Source organism: Mirounga angustirostris, unplaced genomic scaffold (assembly GCF_029215605.1).
Source record: "Mirounga angustirostris isolate CCGP_5_RB_7025 unplaced genomic scaffold, mMirAng1.0.hap1 SCAF_9, whole genome shotgun sequence".
In the NCBI taxonomy this organism is placed as follows: Eukaryota; Metazoa; Chordata; class Mammalia; order Carnivora; family Phocidae; genus Mirounga; species Mirounga angustirostris.
In genome coordinates, this window is record NW_026991717.1 from 75,746,497 (window position 1) to 75,760,971 (window position 14,475).

The following is a 14,475-nucleotide window of genomic DNA, read 5'->3' on the forward strand; positions in this document are numbered from 1 at the left end:
CACAGTGATATTAGGTACTTAATAATAATAATAATAATAATAATAATAACCTTAATAATCCTAATAAGGTTATAGAACAGAGACTACAATATTTTGATTATTCAATACCTGTTAATTATTATTACTATTATCATTTGAATATAAAAGTATTGGAATCCCTCTATTAGCAAATAAATATTTTTAAAATAAAACAATAACAACAAAAGACATTTGTGAGGGAACAACATCTAATATCTGAAGTTGGATGTAAGGCTGTCATGCTAGATTTCATCATTCCACTATATGAAAGACCTGCAAGATCAGTTTGCACTATTTTCCTAAGAAACTATATTTGTTTGAGCACTCATTCACTCAATAAGGATAGGTTTCATTTGGGCAGAATATTCTGGTTCATGCAATTTATTCAGTTACCAACGGTACCTAGATTACATAATTCAGAATATAATATTCTGTTAGAGGTCCATAACATATGGTTTGAAATTAGAACTTTTAAAGCAACTTTTATTTGTTTAGAACTAACTTTGATTTCCTATTTTAAGTCCAAGTTACATACAAATTATACATTTTTAGGAGGCAAGACCTTAAAATTATCAATCATAACAATAGACATGCAGTAATAAACATTAAGAAAATCTATAATTTCATATTCAACATGAATTCATTTCTATGCAGAAGTTATATTTTCTAGCTCTCTCATTTTTTAAAATCCTAATTTTATTCTTTGTACAATTTAACTAAAGGAAATTCTAAAAAGATGTTTTAAAGAAATTGTTTTTAAAATTAACTTCAGGACTAAATAAAGCCCAAAGCAGAGATTAATGTTATCAGTTAAAGGAAAGACCACCATTTAAAAGAAATCTTACTGTGATTCTATGTATTATAATCTACAACATATATAAATATCATATGAAATGTTTTTATATATTCTAGAGCAGTTTATTTTGGACATATTATTTGATAATGGATAACCAGCATTTTCAGAAATAAAATTGTGGTCATTTAAATTTATATGCTTTACTTATTATTTGGAGAATAACCCAACAAAAAATCTTACATTGTTAAAATAGAAAACTTAGAACATAAAAAACTCTGTTGATCAATAATATGCTGGAAATATTTTTGATCTTTTTTCCAGATTTTTCAAGTAAAATTTTCAATTTTTACATTTAAAATGAAAGGGTTTAAGGGTTAAATATATTGTCCTACTGGATTTAGTGTACCTGTCTGATAATTTTTTAAAATGATACTCTAATTGCATACATTATTGATTACATGAAAATATTAAAATCAACAATAATTTTAGTTCCATCAATATCTACAAGGCTTACAAATGAATGCAAATACACAAAAGTCAATCAAGCACTATTTTCTTTAACACTTATCTTGAATCTAAATAACATTATCTGAACAAGGCAAGTAAAAATAAACCAAACGTTTTCAAATTCTGGTTTTCATCAATCTGTAATGGTACTAGATATGTGGTAGTCTTCAAATTGCATATTGCATAGAGAAACTCAAAATTTTAACAATGATTCGTATTCCATTATTTGATGGTACTACCTATTGTTATAAAAATAATAAATAATTCATATCATTGTCCTAAACATACCACCAATGATATCATCCTACTCAAACTACGTTGTATATTTTACTTTTTAAAAAATCAAGATGTTCACTCATCTCTAAATTTTTGAAGGTTTCTCACAGAAGTTATAAAAGAAAAGAGAGAGGTAATAGGCTGGAGGAAGGCAGAAAGTCAAAAAATCCTACACTTTAGGGCCAATTCTGTAAGTTCTTAGGCCTGGGTGATCTTAACCCAGAAGTCTTTAACTAAACTCATAGGTTTAGAATCTGACCACCTCTAGAGTCCTGGGGTCAGTTTTAAAAATATTTCTTGTATTCACTTAGCATAGATAAACTAAACATTTCAAAACTATAAATGGCTGTGAAGAATAAAAAAACCTATTGATGTTTAGAGCTGTAAATTATTTACATTCTGCCATGCATAAATTAAAATATACTTCCTTGAAAAGTTGTGAAGGGTATACAAATTGAACCATTTGACAGTGACAAAGAGTATAAAATGGAATGATTTTATATGGAATAACAGCTATCTGATGTAAACATGGAAAAAAAATTTTTAATGGCAATTAATAGAAAATTGAATGTTAGCCTGTAATTTGAAAATATATTACCTAATTATTAATTCCTATGTTTGCGTATGATTAGCAGGCTTATTTTTATCTATATATTGGTAAAATTATAATATATTCATAACACTGTTTAGTATAAAATTTTTTCTCAATTCAGAAACATGAAATTAATAAGATTTTGAGCTACATTTCAAATTTATTACAATGAATATAAAATTCTGTAAATTAAATATTCTGTGAATTAATGAAGAATAATACATTTCTTTTGAAGCATAGTCTACTGATAATATGATCACAAATGAAGTACTTAATTATAAAAGGGCAAATGCAGAAACAATAATCATAATCATAAGGTATTAAAAATTTTTGAGAATTTAAGAGTTTATGGGGAAGAATTCACCTAATTCAACATTAAAGAATGTCATTTTTCTCCTACATCATGTCAACCATTATTCAACCTTAAAAACTCACACTTTTATCAAGTAAAATTTTTGTTACAGAAAAATCTCACACATTAAAAATGAACATTGGCCCTTCATGACATATATATAAATACTACATGTTATACAGAACATAAGAGCTGTTTTGTAACAAAGGACTATTTGCTAGGTACAAAAATCTACTTATACATATTTGTTTATAAAAAAATGTTGAGTATAACAGATTAACAAAACAGGAGTTTATATGCATAATAACTATACTAAAGACTACAAATATCATTAAAATATGGTATTTGAAATTTTGAGGATATAGTTTCATTTCAGTTTGTATACTTTATTTAAAAATTGAATGTAATTTTAAATAGATTAAATTCCTATAAATCAATCATATTTGTGCCTATACATTTTTTAAAAGGCAATCACAAAAGAAATGAGCCACATAATTGCTCCTCAGTGTAACATGTTTTAGTGTTAATCATTTTTTAATGAGATATTCAATTAATCAATAAATCAACTGATCAATCTAAGGAAGAGACTCTGATAGTCTTTAAGTAAATAAAATGACAACTTTGTTATGTATTAAGCATGCTTAGGAAAAGAAAAACTTTATATGCTAAGATGTTAAAGCTTCTTTTATAAGGAATTCATACTATGCTGTGGATATTTCTCTTTGATTTCCCAACTAAACACTCACTTGTTTGATGCGATCTGGATTAACGGTGGTCTGGGGTTGTAGAATGCTGACTGGTTCTGTCTTGGCCACATTTTGGGGCATTTCTCGAATTTTTTCTGCAATGAATCCATGAACTGCATTCAGTGCTTCAACTGTTCCCTGGATCAAGCATACTCGTTCAGTAGTACCTGTGGATAAAAGATTAATTTTCAGAAAACTTTCCTTCTTATTTTATTATTTTTTTCAAAAAAGCTATGAAATAGGATGATACAGTAAGGCCAATAAAATAATGTAAGATGTAGAACTCTTAATTAATTAGAAATGTTCATTTGAACCAAACAGAGTGAATGCATACATAAATGTTCCTTTCTACCATTTTTTAACCCATTCTTTTCTAATTGTCTCAAAAAGGGCCTTGGGTTTTCCAGTAGAGCCAGAGATCTTAAGAAGTTCTGAGCATATCATAAAAAATACTTGCTGAGCACTTATAAAAGGGCTTAGGGTTAAAAACTGGTAATACATAGATGAAGATCGATGGATCCAGCTTTTGGAGAGGATATCTTATGGGTGAAAAACTAAACTAACATCAGGCCAGACAATTATACAATTGTATGAAATGAAAAATAATGGACGTACCTATATGGATGGCACAAATGGATGATCTAGAGTGAAGAGAGCATTTAAATTGGTGGGTAGAGGAGGTCTTGGAAAGTTTACATAGTAGGTAAATTTCTTCATTTCTACCACCCTCTATTCACTTTCCCAGTTCTTCTTTTAATCATAGCAACAACACTACCCGATATTTTATATTCGTTAATTTTTAACTTTGTCACTAGAATGCAAGCTCTCAAAGGATAGTAAATTAGCTTGTTTTGTTTTGTGCTGTAGTTTCCCCAAAGGCTTTAACAGTCCCTGGTACATAACAGGTGCACAATAAATATTTATTAGATAAATGAGTCAACACTGTCTTTATTATGTAATTTTAATAATAAGACAGAATATCAGAGTTAAGAACAAAATTTTAAAAAGCTTATGAGGTGCCTGGGTAATTCAGTTAAGCATCTGACTCAATTTTGGCTCAGGTCATGACCTCAGGGTCGTTAAATCAAGTCCCGTGTCAGGCTCCATGCTCAGCGTGGAGTTTGCGTGTCCCTCTCCCTCTCTCTCTCAAATAAATAAATAAATAAATAAAATCTTAAAAAATAGTTTATGAAATTTGAAATTTATGGATAATTGATAAAGATTAATTAATAGTGTTCATTTCACATCTAGTAAATAAAATGTAGATATATGTGAGACATGACTAAAATGAAATTGGTTGGGTCTAATACACAGGTCCTATAACTCATTTTATACACTCTAGATAAACTTTAAGGCAAAAAAAAAAAAAAGATTAGTTTTCAGACTATTCTGAGCCTCATTACAGCAGCTTGATATTAAATTCAACATCCCAACATAACACATAATCTTACTTCTCAGAAGTATTTCTTTACTAAACAGTTATCAAAAAAACCCAAAATGATTATTTTTAAATTTATAAAATATTTGTTTTTTAATTAATATGAAAACTCCCAAATATTTAACAGATTTCTTTTTGGTATTACAGTTTAAAAATTCTAAGCTACTCTATAAAACATTTTTAAAGTACATTTGGAAGGAAAAATTTGCGAAGCTACAAACATTAAAAAGATCATAAGGAGTTTATATTGCTTTAAGGATTAATTGCCTCAATAAACTATTTTTCTAGTAGTTTAGAATTTTTAAAAGAACAGTAAAAGATTATCATTCTTACTTCTACAAAAAAGACTTAGATCACAAGAATTTAAAGAGTAATATTATATGGATACACCTAAATTCAATCTTCATATTTTAAACAATAAAGATTCAAGTCAATGAAAAACTAAGTTTCTTAAGTTGTACAAAATATTTCAGTAGAGAGCAAGTATGTCTTTCATCTGTAAAGATGAAGAGAATCTGAAAAATATAATGCGAGTTTGAAGGTTTAATATTTCCTGTTTCTCCTAATCAGCTTTTCTTCATCCTTGTCTACCTTGATGTATCTCTGTGGTTCTTGGGTAAAACGATCTAGTTTATAGGGATATTCTGGGGAAGTCTTTACAAGGTTGTATTAATTATCCAATAAATGACAAGAAAGTATAATAATAATTGATCAATGTAGCTCATGCAATATGTTCTCATCTAAGTCAGGAAACAAAATAAAACAGATCAGATTACATTCCTGCTTTTGGAGACAAACACAGAGTGCTCTTTTGGGGATGCCAAAACAGGAAATCAGCTCAACCTCAATAGGGATTGTGAAACAACAACAACAACATGGCACTAAGTAACTGAAGAGATTATATAATCCATGTTGCTTTTAAAATTCTAATTTAATTCAGTACATATCATGTCAGACAAAGTAACCCCAACAGAGTGACAACACTCTTTAGAGTATATAGACCAACAGGTAGTAAATGGAAATCACTGAGCCATAAAGAAATACAATTGTCTAAAACTGAATTTCATAGAGCATATAGGAGATAATTTGGAGATAGTTTATAGGTTCAAGCTTGCAGTATGTATTCTTTGAGAATTAAATTATATCACTATCATTAGAACTACTCCCACAAAAAAAAAAAAAAGGGAAAAAAGGAGATTGTACATCCACCAATGGGAATTGCTGCAATCCTCAGAAGAGATGCTGTCAAATTCTTCTACTGAACTCTAATGGCCTTTTTCCTCAGATAACACAAAACTATAATTTTTAGGAGAAAGTCACAAAGAGAGAAAACTGTCAGGTATATGACCAAACTGTGTAACAAAAATGCACCTATAAATCATAAAAGTTGCTGTTTTTGTCATTTTAAAGCCTTTTAGTCTCCATTAGTGTCTAAACTAAACTGCCAGTTATTTATCATTTTATTTGTTTAGCAGTAGCATTTACTTCTCTTTGAAACAGACTAGCAACAGAAGCTGAAAAACAATTACATAAAAGTATATGCCCACATTTTTTATAATGTAAAGATACAGATGTATAAGACACATTAATTTAAAAATGCACTTTTGAGGAAGAAATTAGAAAAACTCTAACAAGTAGGGTCAATGTCAAATATAGAAAGTGAAACTTAAAATGGCTTCAGTTTTGATTTCACATACAATATCAAATATTGAAAATGCATGCTTCTAAAATTAGGTACAATTATCAAACAGATTCTATAGCAAAATTCTGATAGAAATTTAATAAAATATATTCACTCTGTGCTACTCTAACCTTGAATAAGTAAGTCACTTAGACTGTTCCTGCTCCTACCTGAGGTATTCTAATCACTTATGCAGTGGATTCTATTCCTTCTTATCTACCAAGTTTGCCATTTCTCCATGTATTGGAGTTCTTTCTTACATCATAATTTTTCCTTTTCTATTAGATCATCTCCATCAGCAGAAATATGTTATAATTTATTCAATTTTTAAAGACCCCCCCTTTATGGCAGAACTAAAAACTTACCCTTTGGCAAAGTAAATGAAATAACTGATTTAGGCAAAGATCATCAAATCATAAGATGAAAAGTTAATGAATAATTTTCAATGGAAACATGAGGCAGTCACCAATTGACTTCCCTGATCACCATTAGCATAAGTAAGAATACGAAAGTGAACCATGTGCCTCTTGATGTGATGAAATATGACACACAGGGCACTGATTATGAAGTATGTTTCCCAAAGTAGATGAAGCTAAATCTAATCAAACATTTACACTACATTATAGTTTGAAATAATATTGAAAACAGAAAAATAAATGAAACGACACCATGAGGAAGCCAAGATACAAATCAAGAATGTAAGACCGTCTACAGGTCAATTGATCTAGCTTCATCAATAAAAGAAGGACCATTCTCTATCAAATGTAAATTAGAATCTGACTGGATCTAGAATCAAAAAACTTTTACTTTAAATAATTATAGCAGTATGATAAGAACTAGGTATTAGTATCAAGGAATTACTGTTAATTTTAACAGGTTCGTGATTATGGCATCAGGTTGCATAAAAAACTATTTTTTCCTTTTTTTTAGCTGCATACTGAAATATATACAGCTAAAATGACTGCAATTCACTTCAAAATATTTCTGCAGCAACAACAAAAATGAGTAAATAAAATAAGTCAACAAAAATCTTGATATTGCTGATATATGTGAAGGGCATAAGGGGGTTCACTGTACTATTCTTTTATTGTATGTTTGGAATTTTTAAAATATAAGAAAAACATCTCAAAAGCTTCCTTGGCCTCATACCCCTCTCTCCAGTTACTGCTCAATTTCCTTATCCCTCAAAATTCCTTGAATGAGTTTTATGTATCTATCTATAGATATATTCTCTTTCTACTTCTTCACCACTTCCTTTTTTCTTGAATCTACTCTAATATGGCTTTCATTCCTCACCCCATGCAAACCATTCATAACAGCTGTACCTGGGTAAATCCAATCTTCATGTCTTTATGTTGTTTGACCCATCAGCAGCATTTGACACAGTTGACCATTTGGTTCTAAAAACATTTCACTTAGCTTTCAGGATATCACACACTCCTGGTCCTCATTTCATTCAATTCATTCATTCATTTGACAAAAACCTATTAAGTCCCTACTTAAGGTTAGGTACTGTACTAGAAGCTGAGTGACCACACAAATCTTCCTTTTTTCATGGGAGTTCATATTCTAGTTCATGTAGATACTATACATAAAACAAAATATATAGAGAGAATACAAAATGAATTCATGCTATGGAGAAAATTTGAGAACAATAATAGCATGAGCAAAGATAAAAATTGAAGTAAAATACGAAAGGGACCTTGTGTGTATGTTCACTACTGTATCCTCAAGTATCTAGAATAGTGCCCGGTATACTGCAGATGTTTAAGAAGTATTTTTTGAATAAATGAAAAAGTGACTCTAAATGTTCTTATCTGTAGATTGATTTTAAGAACTATTTATTCATAAAATGTCTATCAAGCCAGTTACCTTCTTTGGGTTTATAAGATCAGTCAATGTGTATAAAACAGATATATCTGGGGAAATAATTTCAAAAAATATAGTAAGTTATAAATTATCATATCCATTAGAATGAATCTAGTCTAGAATAATGGGCATATACTAGTGATCTGATCCACATATTTCCAATTGTCAACTATAATGAAAATTAGTGAACATTTTGTTTGGGTGTAAGAAAATCTATTAGTTTATAGTCTTATGGAGAATATAACCTAGTATCTTTAGATAAGAATGCAAATATATAATTCTTTAGGAAATAACAGTATCAATCTAAAGTAAGGGAACTGGTTGGATGAATGACAGTGAAACATCTCAAAATGAAAAATCAATATAAAATAAAGTAGAATATTAGTAATTCTAGGATAGCCTATTGACAATGATTTTGGCCTTGAAAAGGACTGAGAAAGTGGAAGTGCCAGTTAACTTTGCAATAGGCAAAAACTGAGATTTAGAACAAAACATGACATATTTTGATAATTTTTACAGTAAGATAACAGCTTCTTATTAGCACTGAGAAATTACTTATTCTGGGCAGCATATATTCTAAATAAAGATTCATTTTTTTCAATATAACATTAGTTTCTACCATTTTAAGAAGTATCTCCCAATTTATTATATATTTTCAAATATATTTAACATTTCCATAATAACTTGGACTCAACTATATAGTTCTGGGCAGTAATAAAGTGGTAATCCCAAGATTTATGTAAGTCAATTTATCTTAAATGAACAACAAAAAATATTTTAAAAAGGCAAAAATAGACTCATAAATATAGAAAACAAACTGATGGTTGCCAGAGGGGTATGGGGTGGGGAATGGGTGAAATAGGTGAAGGGGCTTAAAAGTTACAAACTTCCAGTTATAAAATAAATAAATCATAGAGATGAAATGTATAACATAGGGAACATGGTCAATACTATTATAATAACACTGTATATGACAGAGGGTGTCTACACTTATTGGAATGAGCACTGGGTATTGAACAGAATTGTTGAATCACTATGTTGTACACCTGAAACTAATATAACATATTATGTCATCTATACTTCAATAATGAAACTGAAACAGAGAGTATCATTTTTTTAAATGAATAAAGCCATGAGAGACTATGGACTCTGAGAAACAAACTGAGGGTTCTAGAGGGGAGGTGTGTGGGGGGATGGGTTAGCCTGATGATGGGTATTAAAGAGGGCATGTACTGCGTGGAGGACTGGGTGTTATACACAAACAATGAATCATGGAACACTACATCAAAAACTAATGATGTAATGTATGGTGATTAATATAACATAATAAAAAAAACCTAATGATGTAATGTATGGTGATTAGCATAATAATAAAAAAGAAAAATAAATGAATAAAGCCATTTTCAAGGAGTATTTCACTATTCTCAATCTATAATCATGGTAATTTAATTACTCGCATGTTTTTGTGGTTTAAAAAAAGCAGAAGCATTAGCTCGTTAGCTTTCCTTCAGTTTAACTATTAAAAATATACTACAGATTACCCATCATTTGTAATAACATGCTATACAAATTTCAGGTTAGACAGAACAAAATGTAAATTATTTTAAAAGATGAAAATAACAGTAATAGTAATGATAAATTTAACAGATTAAAACTGTTGAAAGATTTTAATACTTGAAAATACATGCTTTTAATATGCTACCTTTCAACAGATAATGTTACCATGTCTTTAATATGTATCCTCTACAATGATCCATTTATAAGAAACATCTATTCCTATTAATGCCTTTATAAATAGTTGATTTACACACATTCCATATTTATTGCTGTAATTATATCAGGAAAAGTCCCATTTAAGGGTATTTAAGGTAATTATACCAGCAAAAGCCCCATTTAAGGATATTTAAGGCCTGGTAGGTGTAGAAATATGGTATTACATTCTTTCAGGGGAAAATATATACTTTAGTCATTTCAAGAAATGAAGCCATTCAAAGGTCTCCTCTGAAGTTCACAACCATACATCTTTTCCTTTGGCTTGCTTTCTTTTCCATGTCCCTATACTCATTGGGAAGAGCTAACTTAAAATTTTAAGCAATTTTACAATACGTATCTCAGAATATCATTGTAAGCTGAGTGCTTTAAATGTTGATTATACTTAGTTAAATTAACAAACCATCTTATGATTTATATAAAATATGTATGTCATAATACATGCATTTAATATATTATTAATATAATTGTACATTATGTGTTATATACTATCTCATTTAATACTCACAATAACCAAGGTAAATATTATCTGCTTTAAAGCAGTTGGGCCAAGGACACATAACTAACAAATGCAGAGAGACGCAGGTTTTGTCAAATACTATATTCTTTCCATTACAACATATACCTTCTGAAAATGTAATGTTAGCCAGCTACCAAATTACACCCGTTTAAGAAAGTCACATGTTTCAGCTTGATGATGGAAAAATAATTTTCACCCAAGTCTGATAATTTTTTATATACACTGAGTTAGTATCACTTCACAGATTTATTCCAAATCTGGCATAAAATGAAATAAAGGATTGACCTTTCTTACAGAGAACAGACAACCACAGGAGATGGGTTAACAATTGTGTGGACTGTTAGCAAATTTTTTAAAACAAGTTTTCAAATCAACAAAAGCACTTAGGGAAATTTCTATTAAAAGTAAGTTCAATTTGTAATTGCAGCTTTTATTACCACTGTACAGTTATGCACATTTGATAATACTTCCTCCTACCTTACAATTTCTAAGGAAAAAATATACCATTTCAAGAAGAGGCTTTTTTTAAAAAGGAAATCATAGGAGTTGATATCTTATGCTACAAAGTAATAATTGCTTTTCTTCTCCAGGTAATTAACTCTCCACACAATCATGTCTCTACTTCTAAGCTGTAAAAATTTGAAAAGGGCCATTATAACAAGCTTTAGTCACAAGGTAGCAAAGCTTTGATTCTGTTTGCAGAGCACGCTTTAACACTGATATATACTCAGTCAAGCCAAATAATGAAAGTATACTTTTAAGAAAAATCTGAAAATACTCATTCTTCAAAGAACTTAAGATGAGAGAATGAATGGGAATTAGAGTACATGTCCAGCTTCTTATTTACTCATTCTCTGTCCCATCCAGGCAAATGGCATGGTCATTTACTTTTAAATAGCCATTCCCATAAAGTAGCATCAGGAGCATAGGAGATACTAACTTTTGAAGAACCCCAAGGTTTGAAAGCAGACATCTGAAAATTCTAAGTAACAATTGCAATTGTTCTCATATATATTGTAATTCATTTGCAGTTTTTAAATTCTGAGGCCATGCAAAAGGTCCTACCAACAGTTTATAATGACGACTAGTTGTTCATTCATCCCACAATCCTAGTTTGGTCAGTATTATTACCTTTTAACTTCCATCACAGATTATAGGAATATAAAACTGCCATGACTAAGTTTTATTAAAAGTTTAATTATGTTTTTATATGTATATGTAAAATAGACTTCCTGACTTTCCTTCCACTACCAATTACTGTTACCATTTTTGACATTGATTTTGTATTCTTAAATTTTTGCTGTCAGACAAATTGCACTTAGAATTTTTCTAGTTATTCCTTATGTACTAACAGGAATTCACTTGCAGAAGTCTGCAGACCATATTTGGAAGCTGGAAAAACAGCTTGCAACAAACATGTGATATCAAACTAAGCGTAGAAACTCAGAAGTGTAACCAGTGGGAGCATGCATAGCTAATCAAAGTCATCTGAAGGTAAGGAAAGAAACATACCACTGGATATGCAGCATCCTAAAAAATCTGAGAAGTGCTGCTGACGTAAGCTGAGAGCAACAAGATGAACATCTCTCTCTGTTGACAGTCCTGTTCCTAACATATAAATTATCACTTTGAGGTCCAATATAGATTAACGCATTACCAAAGTATAAGCAGAGACTTTATTCCATATTTTCTTTAAAAATAGAGTTATTTTGAAAAAGACTCCCATCTTTATCAGGAGCTTATAAATCAAATACAAAGACAAGGCCCACATTTGCATAGGTTTTAAGAGGTAGCAAATTATTCAAGTTAGTGAAAGATAACAAATGTCACACTGTTGCTCACATGCACTATATCAAATGATTGTAGAGGAAGGAGAAAGAATTGTGACCCATTAACTTGCTGGGGGGAGGAATATGGGAAGGTAAATTTGTAAAGTTTGGGAAAATGATAAAAATTTCAGGAGTATATGGAATCTTCATTAAAGAGGATTATTTCCTTAAAAAGGTATTAATTTTGAGCACAGTTTTAACTTGTGTTGAGATGATACAAAACAGCAAAATATTTTACAATTGTGGTAAATTACATATAACATAAAATTTGCCATTGAAACCACTTTTAATTATGCAATTCAGTGGCATTAATTATATTCACAAGGTTGTACAAATATCTCCATGTATTTCCAAATTTTTTTATCATTTCAAACAGAAAGTGTGTAACCATTAAGAAATAAATCCCCATCTCTTCCTCCCGACATTCCTTAGTAACCTCTAATCTACTTTGTTTTTATGAACTTATATTTCATATAAGTAGAATCATACAGTATTTGCCCTTTCCTATTTTCCTTTTTTCACTTCACATATTTTTTTTTTTCAGTTATGTTGTAGCATATATCAAAACTTCATTCCTTTCTAGGGCTAAATAATTTTCCCATGTGTCTATATATCACATTGTTCATCCGTTCATCTGTTGATGGACACTTGGGCTGTTTCCATCTTTTGACCACTGTGAATAATGCTGCAATTAACATTAAAGTACAGGTATCTGCTTGGGTCTATGTCTTCAGTTCTTCCGGGTATATATCTAGGAGTGGAATTGCTGGGCAATATGGTAATTCTATATGTAGATTTTTGAGAAAGAGCTTAACTATCCACAAGTGCTGCACCATTTTACATTCCCACCATCAATGTATAAGGACTCTGATTTCCCCATCTCCTCACTAACACCTATTCTTCCTTTATTTTTAGTAACTAGCCATCACTTGTATAATTGATTTGCATTCCCCTAATGATTAATAATGTTGAGTATGTTTTCATTGTTTATTGACAATTCGTATATTCTCTGTGGAGATATGTCTATTCATCCCCTCTTCCCATAATTTGGTTTTTGTCTTTTTGTTGTAGAGTTTTAGTTCTTTATATATCCTAGAAACCTTTATATTTGATTTACAAATACCTTCATGTATATAGGTTTATTTCTGGACTGTCAATTACATTCCATTGGTCTTTATGTCTATCCCTATGTAAGCATCACAATGTTCTGATTACTGTAGCTTTGTAGTAATGTTTGAAATTGGGAAAAGTGAATCCCCAACTTTGTACTTTTTCAAGATTGTTTTAGATATTCAAGGCCCCTTGAAATTCCACATGAATTTGAAGACTGTGTTTTCCATTTGTGTAAAAAAAGGCTGTTGGAATTTTAATAGAGAGTTAATTGAATTTGTAGATTGCTTTAGGTAGTATTGGCATCTTAATATTAAGTTTTTGTACCAATGAACACTGGATGATTTTCCACTTATTTAGGTCTTTGGTCTTTCATCTCCTTGGTTAAACTTATTCCTAGGTATTTTATTCTTTTAGATGCTGTTGCACATGAAATTGCTTTTTTAATTTCCTTTTGGGATTACTCATTGCTGGTGTACACAAATACATTGATTTTTGTGTGCTGATCTTTACACCCTATAAATCTGCTGTATTTGTTTATTAGTTCTGGTAGTTTTTTATAGATTCTTTGGAGTTCCTATATATATAATATATATGCATATATATTATATACATAGGATCATGTCATCTGTGAAAGAGATAGTTTTACTTCCTCCTTTCCAATCTGGATGCCTTTTAAAATCTTTCCCTGTTCAATCACTCTGGCTAGAACTACCAGTACAGTGTTGAATAACAGTGCTGAAAGCAGGTATCCTTGTCTTGTTCTTGATCTTAGGATTAAAGGTTTCAGAATTTCACTATTAGATGTAATGTTAGCTGTGGATTCCACAAATGCCTTTTATCATGTTGAAAAAAATGGCCATATTTTATTAAGAAAGAAAATACAAACTTACCAGTAAGACATCCTGCCAATCTATACTCTCTCACCGTGCATGATAGTTTTGCTATGACCATAATTTTGAGAATAAGTA

At 30.2% G+C, this 14,475-nt stretch overlaps 1 protein-coding gene across 3 annotated transcripts in view; it reads right to left on the reverse strand.

Moving 5' to 3' along the window:
* Positions 1 to 14,475, reverse strand: part of NOVA1 (NOVA alternative splicing regulator 1) — a 149,413-nt gene that overhangs the window by 34,028 nt on the left and 100,910 nt on the right. For all 3 annotated transcript variants that reach the window (XM_064570892.1, XM_045900641.3, XM_045900643.3), the window contains one exon: positions 3,288 to 3,454. In XM_064570892.1, coding sequence (XP_064426962.1) covers positions 3,288 to 3,454 — 167 coding nt within the window. The remainder of the gene's footprint in view (positions 1 to 3,287; positions 3,455 to 14,475) is intronic.